The sequence below is a fragment of the Aythya marila genome, assembly GCF_965140915.1.
Source record: "Aythya marila genome assembly, chromosome: 5".
Classification (NCBI taxonomy): Eukaryota; Metazoa; Chordata; class Aves; order Anseriformes; family Anatidae; genus Aythya; species Aythya marila.
In genome coordinates, this window is record NC_139046.1 from 41,514,007 (window position 1) to 41,533,306 (window position 19,300).

The following is a 19,300-nucleotide window of genomic DNA, read 5'->3' on the forward strand; positions in this document are numbered from 1 at the left end:
AAACACCTACCCCCCCCCCCCTTCCACCTCCTCCTCTCAAGTGGTGCAAAGGAACAGGGAATGGGGGCTGCGGTCAGTCTATAGCACTTGTGTGCTCCTTCATGGTCACTCTGCCGCTGCAACACATGGGGTCCCTCCGACAGGATGCCATCCTTCCCGAACTGATCGTGTGGGGGCTTCCCACAGACAGCAGCTCTTCAAGAACTGCTCCAATATGGGTTCATACCATGGGGTCCATCCACCAGGAGCAAACTGCTCTAACCTGGGTCCCCCATGTGCAGCACCCCCAACAGATAATCTGCTTACTCTTACACGGACTCCTCTCCACAGACTCCAAGCTCTGGCTTGGAACCTGCTCCTGTTAGGGCTCTCCATGGGGTGCAGGCTTTATGTGGCCACAGCCACCTGCTCCATCTGCTCCTCCTCCATGGGCTGCAGCATGGAGATTTGCTCCATGTGGGACCCATGGGCTGCAGCGGGACAGCCTGCTCCGCCAGGGGCCTTTCCACAGGCTTCAGGGGATCTTTGGCTGTGTGCCTGGAGCACCTTCTGCCCTCCTTCTGCAATGACCTTGTCTGCAGTGTTGTTTCTTTCTACATTTTCCACTCCCCTCTCCTAGCAGCTCTTGCTCAGCAGGCTATTATTTTATTTTATATATTTTGCCTTTCATAAATCTAATCTCCCAGAGGCACAAACAGCTTCCCTCACTGGCTCAGCTCTGGCCAGCAGCGGGTCCCTTTTGGAACCAGCTCTTGTCTGACACAGTGCAGCTGCTGGGCTGTGTTCACAGATAATACCCCTGAAGCCCCCTGCTACCAAAGCCTTACCACATAAACCCAGTACGCTGGGACACAGTATATGAATTTTTACCTTAAAGCCATGATTTGTAACTGGCAGCCCTTGTGCTGAGTACAGCTACCAGAGATATCTTCCCTGATCAAACATACATACCAATACATGCCCAGATGCTCCACCTGTTGTACCAACCTGGAAATCTGTGGGGTTAGGGAAACCACCACAGCTGCTCTGCAGTTGTCTTCAAACAGCTGTCCAAGTCACACAAAACTTGAAGAAGAACAAACTGCCATTTAGTATTCATGTTCTTCTGAGCTGGCTGAATCTCTCATGTAGATGATGTACTACTTTGCATAAGTAATTAAACATTCAGTAGAGGGCCTGACATCCATGGAGGCCAGACCCACCTCCAAATTGAATGCACTATGTCTGACCATTAATACTGAAGTATCATTCTCATTCCCCAGTACAACATTTAAACAGAGGAAACTGTCCCAACAAATTACTCATTACACCCTATGATGAGGTGAGTACAGCATTCTCCTTGAAAGCAAACAGAAAAAGGAAATTCACTTTTGTTTCTCACAATCCGAGAAAGAAACATGAGAATCCTCTGCACTACAAGCTCCTGAAAAAGGAACATTTTCTTCAACATGAGAAACTAAATTGGGAGATGGTCACTTCAGTACAGGACCAAAACTGACAAGAAAAAATGAGAAGATATAGGAGAAAAAATGAATTATTTTGATCTGAAACTCCTTCCCACTACTTTCTGTATGGTCACTGAACTGAAAATTGGACAGGTCAATTACATATAATCAGCACTGGAAATCCCCATGAAATTATGGGGAATTTCTGACTGTCATGTCAAGTTACCTTCAAAGGAAGAAGAGATATAGGCCATTCCTAGGTAATATTCTATTCCATGAGCCATCTGTTTAGAAGGAATAACAAGTTTATATTTGGAAAGACAACTTTATGGCTCTAGAGACAAAAATAGAATACGATGTTTATGTTGGAAGCATAACCAAGCAGTGTGGTTAGATATTAGCTGAAGTAAATGTGCTGTAAGAGCACAAACTGAGGGTATTCACAAAACTATTTAAGCTAATAAGGTAGACCTGTCTCTCTGTATACTTAGAAACAGGAAAAAAAAAACAAACAACACCTCCGCATACTGTGGTAACTGCGAATAGCTTTTTAAGCTATTTGCTGCCTGTTGTTTGAAAATAACTGTGACATGGTCAATGAGGTTAAATTTTAATGAAGAAAGAAAAAAAATGAATATATGTTATATCTGTATGTTGTTTCTTAACAATTTCTGTGCACTTTTGGGGCTTTTTTTTTTTTCCCTATCACTCTCAATTTACTTTCACATAAAGCCATCCAATGTTAACAATATATTAATTTCATTTGGAGACAGCAAAGAAAAAAAGGATTCCACTCCCAGTTTTAAACAGTATTAGCTTTTAAAACTAACACTCAAATTCCAAGCTTTTAACTAGAAGGACTAGAAAAAGTGGAACAGCTAAGTGTTATCACACACAGGAATTCAGGTTCAAAAGGAACAATCTGGTTTATTCAGTTTATTGCAACAGCAATACAGTTTTAGTCCTGAAAAGGTCAATGCCACATCCATACGTATAAACTGGAACACTTCCAATGCACTATATGAAATTAAAAACCTTTTTAATATTAAAAGTTACTTAGAAGCCATAATGATATCATGTCAAAGGAAATAACACACAGAACTGCACACAAGCAGCTAGGAGAGATGGCCAGCATCCTGTATCTCTGAAGTGACCTTTTAAGTATTTCATATTTAATTCAGCATTCTAAATAAGGCTAAAAACTATTTTAAACATTTATGTTTCAATTACATAAGACAATGGTGACAAATTTAAAACTTAGATCTGATCCAATAACTGTCACTAGGTCTGCTAGTGTGGAGGAGGTGATAAATACCCACTTTCAGCTCTGAATTTCTTGCTTTTTCACTGTGTCAAATTCTTTCCTACATAAAAAAAAAATCCCAGTTTTTGTCTTCTCTGTTCTGCCTACAGCCTCTGTGTTTCCCATCTGTCTACTCCTTGCTTGCTGTTCTTCAACTAAATATCTCTGAGAAGATCTCTCTTGGCTATGCTGCTTCCCAGTCTAACTTTGTCAGCCCTGCCACTACAATGAGCTCCAGGTTGCATGTCTCCACAGTTGCAGTAAACAGTCCTTCTACAGCATCCTTACGTTAATCCACCTTCAGTTGCAGCTGACAGCATTATGTACACATTTTTGGAGCATCAATAGGTATTTCCTTCTAACCAATTCAATATTTAGTATTGTCAAATATGAAGCCCAGTACATACTTCAAATAAAAATTTGAAATAATCATTCTTACTCTCCCATCTCACTGTTTTCATCATTTGACTCTTCTAATGCTTTACTATCCCAGCTATTTGAGTCCTACAGGTGGCAGTGATACAGTCCCCCTGCTCAGGATCTCTATCCTCATTTACAAAAATGCGGGTAGACAACAGTTGTGATATAATGTATTTTAAATTCAAAAGAGAAAAGGAAAACAACTGTTAACAGTGTAATTTTTTCAGCTACAAACAGTAGAATGTAGAAATAGCTTTTACAATGGCTGACGTCTAGATTTCTGTGCCCTATCTTGAATGAAATTATAAGTAGGCAGGACATTTTATATCCCCAAACATTTATAATCCTCATAACAAATTGGTTTCTAAGGGGATTCTTTCAACTGACATATTAAGCTCTAGCCTGTAAATTATCATATTCCTTCTAGTAAAGGCCACACAAATCAGTCTAAGAAAACTAAGAACATATATATTCTACTCACTACATTTACCTAATATGTCGCAAAACCTGGGGAAAAAGTGGGACAAGAGTAAAGGGCTTATAAAGTTGTTTCTAAGATAGGTGTTGCAACACAGCATTAAAGCATATGTCATTTGAAGTGGAAACTAATATCTAGAGCTAGCCGTCGATGCTTCTAATAATTTGCACTGAATCACAGAAAAAATGGAAAGTCACCAAGTACATACTTTAACCCCCATATATAGTTCATCTTAGACCATCTGGGGACACAGCACAACTGCCATTCCCATATATCCTTACTAAATTATATTTTACTTTTATTTATTTTTTAAAAATATAACAGAACTACTCGTTGCAGCTAAAACCATTATCACTTCATAGCCATTGGGAAGAGCAAAGCAGTTTATCCTTGTCACAATTTCCTTTAACCTCAGTGGCAGAAGCATTTTTTCCTCACCCTTTAGTTTTGTGCTATTGATTGTTCTTGACTAAATAACTAATTGCACTTGACCCTATTGCATTACATTAACTTTTTGATCACAGAATCACAGAATTTCTAGGTTGGAAGAGACCTCAAGATCATCGAGTCCAACCTCTGACCTAACGCTAACAGTCCCCACTAAACCATATCCCTAAGCTCTACATCTAAACGTCTTTTAGACTTCCAGGGATGGTGACTCCACCACTTCCCTGGGCAGCCTGTTCCAGTGTCTAACAACCCTTTCGGTAAAGAAGTTCTTCCTAAGATCCAGCCTAAAACTTCCCTGGTGCAACTTAAGCCCATTCCCCCTCGTCCTGTCACCAGGCACATGGGAGAACAGACCAACCCCCACCTCGCTACAGCCTCCTTTAAGGTACCTGTAGAAAGCTATAAGGTCACCCCTGAGCCTCCTCTTCTCCAGGCTGAACAAGCCCAGCTCCCTCAGCCGCTCCTCATGGGACTTGTTCTCCAGGCCCCTCACCAGCTTCGTCGCCCTTCTCTGCACCCGCTCAAGCACCTTGATGTCCTTCTTGTAGTGAGGGGTCCAAAACTGAACACAGTACTCGAGGTGCGGCCTCACCAGAGCCGAGTGCAGGGGGACAATCACCTCCCTAGCCCTGCTGGTCACACTGTTTCTTGTACAAGCCAGGATGCTGTTGGCCTTCTTGGTCACCTGAGCACACTGCTGGCTCATATTCAAATTGATCACTCTGGAATTCTGAATCTGTCCTCAAACATGAACACAGTCAGGCAGTCCTCTCCCAAGCCTCTTCAGTCAATTGAAATTAATGATCATACATTATGTTTGATAGCATAGGCTTTATTATTATTAAATATTTTAATAATAATAAAGTCTCATTCCCCTGCAGAACCTCACTAACAGCAAGCCACACAAAACTCTCCTAGTTCAATTATGCAGCTTTTCAGTGACCAACATACAGTAGTTTTATTTGGACGCTGAATATTTCTCTTTGTCATTAGTGAGAAACTCTGCTGAAATCAGGACATCTGCTGTTTCTTCCCTACTCATTATGCATTATCCTGTTGCAGAATGGCATTAGATACATCTAAGATCATGTAACATCTTCAAGACTCTTAAAAATTGACTGCCAAACGAGTAAGAGTTGAGCCTTTGCTTCAAAACAAGTTAGTGATCTAAACATTTATTTCAAAGATGGAAGACCTAGATTCAGCTTCCTTCACAACCTGAGGGAATTGAGGCCTGCAATCCTTACATCTTAAAAGGGTATCCAAACCACAACCTTAGGGAAAAGACGAGGTGAGTCAAACTCTTCCTTGAAACTACTGTACCTGGGAAGAATGGCAAGCAGAATACTCCACAAGAAGTGTTGAATCTGTTTTGTCTTATTCTCCTCAGTGTGTGTGTACAGATACTCTGCAGCTTATATTTAACATAAGTACTTGTACATACATATACAAACGTTATTTGGCAACATATTTAATAAATGTATATTTTCTGTGCATGTGTGTGATATATTAACAGCTGTAGAGTCACTGAGTTTTACACCCTACATTTTGAAAGGTTAAATATAATTTTCCGTGGAAAGAAATTTGACAAAGTCCATGAAACATAATCTTTCATTTACTTCAGAAACAGTATCAGTCTTCCGAACTTCGCAAGAGCACTTCTTCCTGTGACTGCTAGTTTTACTTGCAGTGAGATACACACCCTCTAAGGAGGCAACTGATACTCAAAAATATGACTAAAGCACCTTAGGATATCAAAGATAATCACACACACTCACTTGGCAGACACAGAAACTACAGGGGGACTTCTGCATTCCTGAGAGAGAGGTACCTGGAGGAAGGGCTGGGTATTTCTAGAAATCTAGAACTGCACTGAATGCCTAACAAGCAACTGAATTCCATGCTAAGTTTGAAAACAGGTGTAATCTACAGGCAAACAAGTGTCACAAACAACTGTCCAACTGCTTCAAGACATAATCCTGGTAAAATTTATCTTACTTTCAATTATAATAACCAGAAAGTATTCAAAGAATAAGCCAAATTACATTCTTAAAAGAAAAAAAAAAAAAAAACAGCCAAAAATCTGTGACCATAGTTAACCACAGGTTACCCAATCAATGAATTTCATTTATACACTAAAATAAATAAATGTACATTTACCTTTATTAGAAAGGGTAAAAATATACCTAGCACAACATATGCTAAACAGACACCTACTACTACATAGTCTGTTCCACAAAACTCAGACTTTCATTGGTACTGGTTTGACTTTGGAGAAGCTCAAATGAATTTCACCTGAGCACATTAGCAGCAATAGATCATTTCCCTGTTCCCTGTGAGACCTCAAAACTGATCACTATACATCATTTTCTTCTTCAAACCAACTATTTCCTTCTTCACCCCTTTTAAAGTCAGGAGATCAAACACAACAGTGGTGCTGTGTATCATTGAACTGAAAATATTTTAACTGAAAGTTGCATATTTAAAGGACACAAAAAGTTTGTAACACAGGTGCAAATATGAAAAGAATATATTTGCTTCAAACCAGAAATTTCAGGGCATAAAAAGCAGAAACAAACAATATGAAGTTCAGCCCTCCAAGAAAGATCTTAACATCAATAAGCAAGGACTGTTTCCAATTACTCTATTTGTTCATATTCTGCAGCTATGCTGTGAGAACACTTCAGTTTTTGAACAATGAAACCACCTGTTCAATGTATTATATGGTATAAATATTAATAGCCTGTATTTCAAGTGCCATTATTCTCTGCTTCCACTATTAAGATTCAAGTCACCCAGCACCTTGCAGCTATGGGATAACATCTAATCAGTTAATCAAAAATACCAAAACAGACAAATGTATGTCCAAATCTTTAATCTTACCTGACAGGCAGATGTACGTTAAATATTCACCCTGACCCCCAGTAGCTAGAAAAGGAATCTTTTTTTTTGTTCTTCTTTTTACTTGGACAGCTCCCAGCATCCTTTCATCATGTGGGGCAAATATTTCTTTGTTGATTGCAGATTTGGCATTCATTGTAGACCAGATATAGCAGACTCACACTCTCTAAAAATAAAATCATAAGTAAAAGTATTAGGAACTACTCCAAAGCTACATGGAAATCCAGCTGACTTACATTAGAACCTCTGAACTTCAAATAAAGTCTTTAATGATTTAAAGAATTTACAAGAGAATTTCATATACTGTGATGCAGAATTTTCAAAGTAGTCATCCATGAAGTTATTTGTTGTTATCCACACAAACTCTCAAACTAGCCTATTTTGGGCATGAGCAGTCCATGCTAGCACTTCAGTGTGATCCAAATTCTTCACTGAGAAGATTTTGTACCTAAATTCATTCTGCATAAAAGCTTCATTAATTCTTTCTCTGGTAACTGGTGGAAAATTCATCTGTCCCATGTACACAGGGACTGAACTGAGCCTGTGGTCAAATTCATCAGCTTCCACTCTGAGCTAGGTCATACCGGCAGTATAACTGCCAGTATGCAGCATAAGTAGCAGCATTCACAGAAAATACATGAAGCCTAAAATCTCTGTAAGACTATTCTTTCAGGACCATTGCTTTCAGTGACAGGGCTTCTCCTTAAGCAGCTCCTGCAATTCTTGCAGCTTTAATAACTTATCCCCTCAACTCCTCTGTAATTGCCAATTGGGCAACTGCACAGGAAAACAGCATCAGAAAAATCAGCTTAGACAAAACCACACCTCTTCATTTTTGCCAAGTAATTTTAACCCAGGTCAGTTCCTCAATTTGTTTCATCACGTAATAGCACAATCAATTTAGGAGAGACATTTGGAGAGAAAAAAACATAACAGGGAAGGAGCAGGAGGAAAGCTGCATATCCAGGCACGTCCAGCAAAAGAAATGTGCATCTGAGCACAACTTACAGAGGAACCTAACAAAAGAATAGACAACTCAGTCACAGAGCTGATATAACTCTGATTTTATGATAACAGAGTTTATAACTCAAAATAACTCTCCAGTGAAATATGTTAATAAGTATGTAGGTCCCACTAACAGACTGCTAAATCTAAAGGAACTTCATAGCCAGAAGCAATCCTCTTTTTTGATCCTCATATACTTTTTAAATCACTTGCCCTATATTATTTATTCAGGGAAGTTTAAAATGAACAACGTTCGTTTTGATGTCTCAAGCCTAACTTATTTTTCACTCTGACCATTTTCTATTTGCTCAATGCCTGTCCTAACAGGAACATTCCTTATCTCCAAGAATCACCAGTCCCATGCTGACACTGCTACCTTCAGCTTTCTCCTTACTTGATCTTTTGTTTCCGACTCTAAGTTCACTTATATAAACAGAACACAAAATGTCTCCAGTATATCTTTTTCAGACACTATGTAAAACACATTACAAAATTTAAAATAAAATAATAATAATTAGAAAAACTCATAGAACCTCTAAATCTGCATCAGAAATTAATGAGAGGTCTCCTGATACATTTTCATTTTTTATTACACAAGTAACGGATGCATGCTTTTCAGGCTTTCTACAGGAAAGTTAAAGATGGTCATTCAGGTCTCAACTAATGAAGACATGAATTCTACCTGTGGGATGATATTGGCAGATGATATTTGCCACAATTTAATCACAAGAGAAACACAAATTCTGGTCAGATTAGATAATAAATCCAAGAGAGTCATGGAACCATCATATTAGTGTACGTAAAATAAGCAAATGAATTGTCTTAGCATTTTCAGTTTCAGCATTTTGTTGGTACCTATTTATGATACTGTTATGGTTTTGTTTTCAATACCTGTGTTCATGGAGGTGAGAGAACACAATTTGGTCCAAATCAAGTTAACAAGCTACTTATTTTGGGTGCAAATAGAATCCTTTGCCAAAACAAAAAACAAACAAACAAAAACCACACAACTGCAATAACACTCTCCAGTTTCAGAACAGTTAACCAACATTAGAGCTGTGCAAATTCTGACAAGTCATAGCATGAAGTCATTTTACATACATTCCTACCAAAAAAAATAATAAATCAATTTAATTTAAAAGTGGCCCCTGTAAAAGATAAATCTAGACCAATTTGAGAAAAAGTTTTTTTGCAAGAAAGAATGCTCAGCTCTCCAAAAAGATGTGATTTTTTATCTGCTACCATGAAAGTTACCTATCCTTTAACAACAAATATCAACATGGAAAAAGAATCAAAAAGATTTTTCTGTAAGTAACCTGTAAGTTACTTAAAAAAGGCTGTTTTCACATTTGTGGTCATTGTACCAGAATTTTCCCCTGTTCTGTATTATGGAAATAACTACAGTATACACCAGCATGTGAGCTGTTGGCACGTTAGGACTATTTTATTTATTTATTTAAAATTCAAGGTTGCTGTTAATAACTATGATTTTAATCACAAAGAGCTCCTTCTGGCTGAGATAAAGACTGATATCTTTACCAAAATAACTTCAGTGTCAGACCTTCACATGCTTAAACTATTTCTAATAAGTGGTTCTATGGGAAAACCAACACATTCTCTCAGGTAAAAAATAAACTTGTGTTACAGAAAAAGGTTCTCTAGCTAGCCACAATCTGAGGCTGTTAATTCTGCAACTAGACTGTTGGACCACTGCTGTTCTCAGACATTCTCAGATTTATGCACTGCAAAATAAGCATGATTTCAAAAACAGTCTGTGATGTAAAAGGTCTCCTTGATTAAAAGAGTATATATTTATAAAGAAAGGAGTGATTGCACTAAATTCAGTGCCCCGTATTTTCAATTTTTCTTACCTAAAGTTGTTTGTAGCAGTAAATATTTCTTTATAGCTTCAAAGCTTTCATATAATACTTCAAGATTTAGTTTAAGAATCATTCTCAACATATATAGCTCTCTCAAATGCCAGAATAACAAGATTAATCTAATACTTGACATGATTTCTGAGTCTAATATGGAAACTGACATTAGCACAAACAAAACAAACAAGAAAAAACACCAACCCAACAGTTATATCCTTATGTGTTAACAGACTTCTGAGATTCAGCTGTCAGTAAGTATAGTTTGTATTGAATTGTTTCTCATAGTTCAAAAACCAGCAGCTAGGTATAAATAAGTAACCTTCTCCATATTTACTGGTGGATCTATGTAAAAGACTTTAATATAACCTTTGGTTAAATATGCAAAACATTCCAGCACTCCTCTTTTTCAAAAGCATTTTTAGTACAGTATTTTTATTTGTTTTACTAAAAAAAAAAAATAAGGAAGACTTGCTCAATGAATACGCGTAACTCTCAATTTTTTCCATCCTCCAACAAAAACCTCTTAATTAAAAAAAGATGCTGGCTGTACATGCAATACTTCATGTAGTACATGCAGATTTATTTATATAGTAGTGTTCTTGGCATTAGCTCCATGAAGAATTCAAATCATTACCAGTTTTCCACTACTGTGTGGATTTCCACTGTGTGTGAATTCAAATACTTTGGAACGTAAGTATTTCTCCCCCCACTTTAACTTATGCTATTTTAATGAAGGTTATTTTGGCCACCAGAAGTCTACTGAACTTTACAGAAAAGCAATCTAATTACAACTGAGAAGAAAAAAAAAAAAATCTCCTTTCTCACAAAGCATAGGAAATTATTAAGAACGCCAGGAAAGCAATTCATCCCCAGACTCTTGGTGTTTGACTTAATATCAAAGCTCTGCTGAAAACTGAATAGGGAAAATTCAGCTTGGGGGGGGGTGGGGAGGGGGTAGATAATAATAAAAATTACTCAGCCTCCTGCAGCAGCTTTTTTCTTACCTTCATTTTTAATTACCTGTCCAGGTCATCATAATTTTTATATGTCTTTGTGTATGTATGTATATTTTATATGTATATACACACACACACACACACACAGATGTAGAAATAGTTGAATTACTGCATATTGACTTTCTATTACAATTATCTTTTTCAGTGATGGAAAAAGGAAGGTAGGCAATATTGCCTGGATTAAAATCATTAGTATTGTTATCATTATTAATATGTACTGTATTATTGGTAACACATGACTGTATTATTAAGCACGCATTACTAACTCTACGAGGATTTCAAACCCTGAGCTTACTTGACAGAAAGGCCTATGCAACTCCTGGGGCAGGGAGCGTCAATAGATTAAAAACTAGTAAAAGGCAAAATTAAAAATATATGGATAAACTAAAAAATTTAAGCCATGATGTGATTTTTTTTTTTTTTCGTATCAGTTCTGGACCGTTCTTATTTTACTGTTTAACAATATTTTGTTGTCCTTTTTGTTTGATACAAAGAGAGAGATTCAGAATGCAGTTTGGAGGATGGAAGCCATCACTATCAATTCCAGACATCAGCCCCCTGTGAATGTAGAGACAGATTCAAGCATCCAAAATATGAAATATCTCTTCTCTTTCTGGATTCTCTTTTGGATAGATTTGGAGTGGTGGTTCCCTTTAAAATGGATTTGTTTCTATATATGACTCAACATCCACCTCTCTGCAATCTATCCAAGAGGATCCAACTCATAAATACACATCTGAGAAATTTTAGGCAATTTATACAGGGCTGTAGAGTGATCCTTTTTAATCACAGAGTCTCCTCTAAATTTAATCGCATAGGTCTTACCCAATAGTTGGGGGAATCATAATAACCCTGAGGGACTGAAGCGCTGACCTCTATAAACCATTCCTTAACCACCTGACTTGTGGTTATAACAGGACAACAACCTGATCTGAAGGAAAAAAGGTGCTGGTCTCAGTATGTACTTATCTAAAGGCATCCTGGATAAATTCACATTTCCTTCAGAAGTATCCATTTCAATATCTAGGACAAAAAAGTAATTCTGGAAACATGCTTAAATATAAAATGCCTTGAAGTAAAAAATGTTATTGCAGGCTCTCTGAGCAGTGGGAAGGCAGAAGAGTTTTTGCTCAAAACATTCCTGACAGGGGCAGGGCAGACCAGCCTCTAAGGCCCTACCCTTCTGAGGCAAGGGGGATTCAAGTATTTCAGTAAATGCAAGAGTCTTAGTAAAGAGCCCACACTAACCTGCCTCACACACTTCCTTTGTTCTACATACTTGATTCTGCTCAAATTATTCTAATGATGCTCTTGGCTGAACAAAGAAAATTCCATTTTCCTCCTGTGGGTGTTCACTCCAGCCATTGCAGTCCTATGGAGCAGGATGTCTGGATGCTCACTGCACCCGCAGCACTACACAAATGCCAGAGAGAAGAGGTTTCCATGCAGATTTGATCTAGTGCCTGATGTACACTGCATCACCTCAAACCCTTCTGTGCTACAATGCTTTCCCATGGCATTTGTATCAGTAAAATTTCCTCCTAAGAACAAGCTGACCAGTCCACAGTATATGGAACAGAGGAGGAAGTAGGAATTAAAGGTAATTTCTAAAAGTATATTAAATAAAATTAAGAAGATACCTGAAGAGATCCCACACATTCAGAAACAATGAGCTTGAATAGTTTGCTGGTCAGCCAAAAATTCAGACGGCTTTCCGGCAGCCTGCCAACATGCACCTGACTTATCTTTCCACCCAGATGTTTTCTAGGGCCACGCAAACAAGTGCAAAGAAAAGGAGTTGCAATATCCATGCTGAGGTAATGGTACACAGACACACTGGGGAAACTAATCCTCAGCATGCAGAACTTGTAAGTCAGCAAGAAGAAATAAGAAACAAGAGAATGAATGATTAAAAAAAAATGTTCAGCATGTTAAGTGTCATTACGTGCAAAGATACTGTTTAATCACAAGCAGGGGTGGGCTTGCAGGACAGGGTAACCACTGCAATTCTGCTTACAGCGTGCAACCAACTACTGCTGATAGCTTTAACAAGCACTTAAATTCGCTTTTAGCCATCCTGACGGAAGACCTCGACTTCAGACATCTTTGTAAGACAACATTATTAAAGGCCCAGCTTCTTCTATTCTGATAATTATCTGGTATTTACTTGCTAGAAATGTTGAGACTATGTTTGATCATTTCCATTCATCAAAAGTTTTGTATTTCCTGTTGTCTCGAACAACTAGCTATTACATCTTTGGAGAAGTATAGCATCATAGCACAACAAAGACAAATAATGAGTAAGTGCTCCAAAACCAAATGTTAGAACATACAGTTTCTAGAGCTGGTCTGCAGTAGATAATTTTAAGTTAACATTATCCTAGAAGCATAACACCTAGTTTAGTTAGCTCTGCAAACAAGGATTAACCAGTAGACCAACTTTGCTTTAAAACTTTGAGGTAACAATCTTTAAAAGGATTGAAATAACAGATCAGAGTATCTTCTGTGATCCCTCCATTAGTGAAAACAGAGTTTCTTTGAGAAATTTTTAATTAGCGGAAACCATTGTACAGGCCAGAAAAAAAAAAAAATCTATTACACCCTAATAACAAAGAGTTCAAGGCTTTTCCAAGTATTTACTGGGCAGGGGGAGCACTCTCCAGAGCTTTTGTTTGCAGTCACATTTCCAATTTACTTTTTCAAATAAGCTCTCAGTGATGACTGGTTCATCTGAATAAATTCTAAAATAAAAATTAATTCTAAAATATGAAAACTATGGAATTGTAAACATATTTGTGCAGCCAGCAAGTTAAGTGGCAATTCAGTCACACAAAATGTGTTTTTACTTAGCAGTATAATTACTAAACAATCTGCCGGCCCAATCAAGCTGAATTGGACACGAGCAGACTGGAGAGCAACGGCTCCTAAATCTAAAACAACAAATCAACAAGATACATCTAAAACAAAAGATAAACAACAAAGAAGCCCCTTAAGTGAATCCCACAGATGCCAGTCAAACACATGATCCAGTGTCTGGTTGCCATACTGCACGTCAGAATTACAACCCTTAACTGTTTTTTAACCAAGCTATGGATTGGTTACAGGTGTTCAACAGAATCCCAGCATTCTTTTTTTTTGTTTGTTTGTTTGTTTGTTTTTGACCCCAAAGCATCCTGCTTTGAATGATCTATGACTCTCAAAGGGCTTCTAGAATAAGTTGAATGGTTGAATGGAATGGGAAAGGACATGCTGGGTACCATACTTCATGGCTTGAGAACATGTGATGCTTTTAATCAAGGAAAAAAGAAAAACAATACACAGGAGTGGCAAAGTACATGGTTGTAATATTTTAATGTCTAATAGAAGCAATAAGCAACTAAAATATCAATGTTTGACATGGTTCTTCACCCTAAGCAGGGTGAACCTTTCATTCCAAAGGAATATGATTTAAGTTCTGTGAAACTTGCAAGGAGCCACAGCTCTAAGAAGACCTAAACCATCAAGAGTTCTAAATGGTATTTATAAAGAAATGGGTACGCAAACCAGAAATGTACTTTTAGTCTACATCGTCAAGTGCCTCAATCTGGCAGACCATAACAATCTTTTTCAAAAAGTTCACCTAGAAGCTTTGTTTACCTCCCTCCATCACACACACACACAATCTCCAAGCACGTACTTACAATGAGAGATTACCATGCATATCACTGGAATTCTACAAGTGTTTAAGGAGGACCACATCCACTTTTGTGCACAAGACAGAGCAGCCATTTTCATTCCTGAGCTGTGCCCCAGTCTATTAAAACTGAGAGCAAGAGGGATCACACAACATCAATTACTCTTACTTCCTCAAGTCAGATGTTAGCAAAAGCAGAAGATGCAGGATGACTGTGCTTTTTTTGAGACTGTGTTTGAACTCTGCCCAGAAGGTATACAAAATTATATAGGAGATGGTACAAGAAGATACATGGGTGGATACGGGTTACTGTATTTTCATATTAGAAGAGTCCCAGGACTGAAAGTCACAATTGTTTGAGGAAGCACAAGTTTGAAAATATGAAGAGAAAATACCACATTAAGCAACACTATTCAAAGCATGAACTGTTTTATTAAAGGACAACCAAGAACTGGTTTGGAATACTGCCCTTGGAATAATCTTTTTGCAACAGGAATGTTTTTAACCTCACAAAGAGATTCACAGAGAAACTCAGGAACTGCCAGATGTTATAACAAAGCCCCAGAGATACCACATTTGCGTTTGTGGGAAGTTATATTTATTACTTCAGGACATCAGGACATTCATAGCAGCAAGAGCTACTACTTCCACATAGCAACACTGAAAATCATAGTCTTAAGATGTCAGCTTAATTTTTATGACCTTTTAGGCATTTTTAGCTGTTAAGACCAGTTATTAAATCTGCCTTTAGACTTTGTAGGCTGTTACCACAGTTCCTTCTGTCATTCCTCACAGATTTCTGCTTCCAGACACCTGACCTCTCTAGTCTCCCTCCCATGAGCTTACATCTTTTTTGGACAGCAGTCCTCAAGCTTCTTTTAAGGCAAAGTCAACTGGAAGCACTTTTCCAAAAGATCAGCAAAAGATGTAGATGAGAACAAAAGCCATTGTCTACTACATTCTTCAGATCTTCTGAAGAATTACTACTACACAACTTGTTTCTCATTTGACATCTAAGTAACTCATTACTCCCACTTAACAAGAGATTTCTGTATTTACTACTTTTAGGCTATTTCTTCAATACTGTAAGATCATTTTGAATTCCAAGTCTGCCTTTCCACATTTGCAGATCTCTCTGGATTGACACCCACTGAAAGTTAGTATGCACATTCTGTGTTCCATCGTTTTAGTCAGTAACAGTTTGGGAGCTAACGCAGCCACCCTTTACTCCTCCAGTTAGAACAAGAAAGATACCAACTCCTCTGAAAACAGTTCTACAATCATTCTTCTGTTCCTACATCTTATGCTATTTCCATATAAACTGCATTTCTCTAGTTCACTCGTGACTCATATCACATGAGACCGTATCTAAGGCATCCTTAAAGTTGTGATCTATCTGCCAGTTCTAACTTACTCACATGGTCTAATACCTTATCATAGAAACAAATCAATTGAGATCTCTCTAGTCACCCTCTAATTCCTTAAAAAATAGGTTTTATTCCATTGTTCATCGAATTTATCTGGAAAGAAAAACTATTAAAAAATGAAATTTAAGAACTGTGGAGAGAAAGAGCAGCCCCCTTTCCCTAATGAAAGAAAAAACAGTTTGAAGGACTGCCATTTGTAGTGTTCCAGAGCTTCTTTCAGAGGTTTCTGTTGTTTCACAATTAATTTATGCCCACCTAGTGCATCTGTGCTGTCAGAAATGATCAATTTCCCTGTGCCCTTTTCTACCTTAAAGAAAAAGTGCTTATATGGTAGTGCAGTGAATTAGACAAGAGAATTAATCCAGGTTTAACCCAGTTTAAAAGAAGAAAAATAGTAATTAGTTTTGGTTTTACTCAGATCAGCTCCCTGACTCAATGCACTACACAGCTGATTGTGACAGCACAGGGGAAGGAAAAGCAGGGATAACACTGGGATTGCCTTAGGCACCAGCAGTGTTAGCTTGTACTGATCAAGAAGCAATGATTAAAAGACAGATTCTGAAATGTCAGGAACTTCTACCAAACTGATGGAAGTGTGAAATTGGCTGGCTGAAGACAACCTAAACATTTTTTTTTCAAAACCAAAACTTGCAAAAAGGAATCCACAGAATTGAACCAAATAAAGAATGGTGAAACACAGGACTTCATAAGAGGTTTCTCATTGATAAGAAAGGACATGTCTCAAGATAGGAACAAATTTCTTGGTGTACTGATTCTATTATTTGTTGGGCAAAACAGAGGCATGGCAAAAGGGAAAGCTGGAAATTAGGCTCTGTTAGCATATACTCTGATTTCTGCACTAAAATCCATCAGAACCTGTTGCAAATGAGAATATCCAAAAATGGTATGCAATGCTATTACTGCAGTATGTCCCATGCAACTAGAGCACATTAAGTCTGGGGAGCTACTCTGGCAAAGATGTCTCAGAGGAACACAATTTTCCCTTATTAGCATGAACAATCACAGCTGCTCAACAAGGACAAACTCTGCAAGTACTGTTTAGCTAATTACTGAATAACCAGGTGTTAAATGGACTCATAATTTAGCATACATGTTGCTAAAAGAGAGGAAATTACTGCAGTGTTAGTTGAAGGTGTTTTGAAGAAAAAACCTGCTTCAGCAATCTTACAGTGCTTTTACCAATGGCTTACTACAACCAGTGCATTTCATACACTCTTCCATCATCATGTTTCCAAAAACTTCAGTTTTATTTCCACTCATACTGATGTAACTAGTATTGGTATAAACTGTAAGGTTTTTTTTCACATTGCCATCATCTATTAAATCAAATATCTCAAAGAGAAGCCAGAAACAAACTTGGGTCTCTCAGGATCAATTTTCAATTTTCTAATCTGCAACACCCACATCTTGAGGAAAAGGGAAGTAATCTCAGTAAACTCAAGGGATGTTCCTTTTATATGACTTTTAGCACCAGGGAAAAGTACAAAAGCAGAGCAATACAAGGGGATGATACATAACTCCAAGTAATTGAAGTGTTCTACTTCACCCACACAAGGTGAATCAGCTTTTTCAGGTAAATAAAAACATTTTTTCAATCACTCCAAATACGTCAGCAAAAAATCACTTACTGACAAAATATATAATTCTTTTAAGAATTAAATATATCAGTACCTACTGGCTATTGTCAAAAGACTTCTTCCATCACCCAGTTCTTAGATACCAAAATCTTTGTATGGGCAGAGAGACCTCTGTAATGCTTTAAGCATTACACCAACATTTTACTTGAGTGAAAACAAAAAACATGCAGAAGTAGTAAACCATCTGTTAGTAGTGTCCTGATATATTCTATCAGTTAACTATGATTTTCTGGCAAATAACAAGTTGAAGACATTTCTGACTTCACATACTACTTCCCATGAATCCCCCAAGCGTAAGTATCACATATTTCAAAATGGGGAGCCCAATTAAGCTTGCAAAACCCCCAGAAGACTTACAAATTGAAGAAAACTACCAAAAAAAAAAAAAAAAAAAAAAAGGCTTTGTTAAGTGTTTTGTTCAAGGGATGTTATCTCAGAAATCATTAGAAACACTATCCATTCTCCCTGTCCCCCCTCCAACTATGTTGGATTGACTCTGCACTCCTGACAACATTAATGGAAAAACTACTGCAAACTGACCTTATACACTTAAAGAGTTCTTTTTTAAATGAATATCTTGTTGTTTAGTCTTACAGAAATATGAGAAAGCTAGAAAGGAAACTGTTGGCTTTTTCCTCTCCCTTGATGCTTTCATAGTTCTACCACTGATTGCAACTTAGCATTCTATTTTAACAGATAGAAAATTTCCATTAAACATGTAGGTGGCAGCGAGAAATCATCTTGTCAGGTGATGATAACCCTTTGGAAACCAGATTAAAAAATATATATCTGTATAAACACACCACGAGGTATCACAAGTGATTTCCTGAGGATATGAAAGTTTTCATCAAGTTTATGAATCTACATAAAGCAATAACTTTTAGATTAAAAAAAAAAAAAAGAAAAAAAAAAAGAAAACTCTTAAAGATCAGTGCTGTGTTAATCAGTATGTGGATACCTGTACAACACACTGTAACATTTTCTAGTTTTACACTGAAATTACAGTACAGAGATGCACAAGAGACAGGAACCTAAACAGCCCAAACACAAAGCAGTAAGTTTTCTATCATGTTTTTACATTTTCCCAAAAGAGAGATGGTAGTATACCTTTCCCTCAATGCTTTCATTTTCAAGGATTATGTTTTACATGTCTAACTACAATACGGCATGGCATGAGAAGGTACATTGAAACAATTACACCTACACTTGTGTAAAAAACATTGGGGGAGGAGAGGGTATTATATGAGAGGTCACACAACACAAAAACCCTGCAACACTCATTTCAGAAGTTTAAGAATGACTCTATGCTTCTTTCTTATAGAACTTACATTTATAACTCTTAGGCATCTAACCATTTAATGTGTCAATGCAGGAGTGCTGCTTTAAAACAAACCAACGGCATTTTTCAAACTGATCCCAGCCCAATCAATGCATCAGATATCCTCCCACTCACAACTTACCTATGAATAATTTACATTCTCTCTAAATGGTGGGCAGTTATAGACCCTAAAGCAACATCTCTCAAAACATCTTCATAGGTTTATGAAGATAGCCATAGCTCCAGAAGTACATCGAGTTTAGAAATATACATTTTCATCTGGATAAAGAATTTCTCCATATCAATTTCAGAAGTATAAAAATTAACTA

At 37.4% G+C, this 19,300-nt stretch overlaps 1 protein-coding gene across 1 annotated transcript in view; it reads right to left on the reverse strand.

Annotated features, from left to right (window-relative positions):
* Positions 1 to 19,300, reverse strand: part of STXBP6 (syntaxin binding protein 6) — a 111,885-nt gene that overhangs the window by 65,605 nt on the left and 26,980 nt on the right. The window contains exon 2 of the mRNA XM_082760941.1: positions 6,980 to 7,163. Coding sequence (XP_082617067.1) covers positions 6,980 to 7,133 — 154 coding nt within the window. The 5' untranslated portion in view covers positions 7,134 to 7,163. The remainder of the gene's footprint in view (positions 1 to 6,979; positions 7,164 to 19,300) is intronic.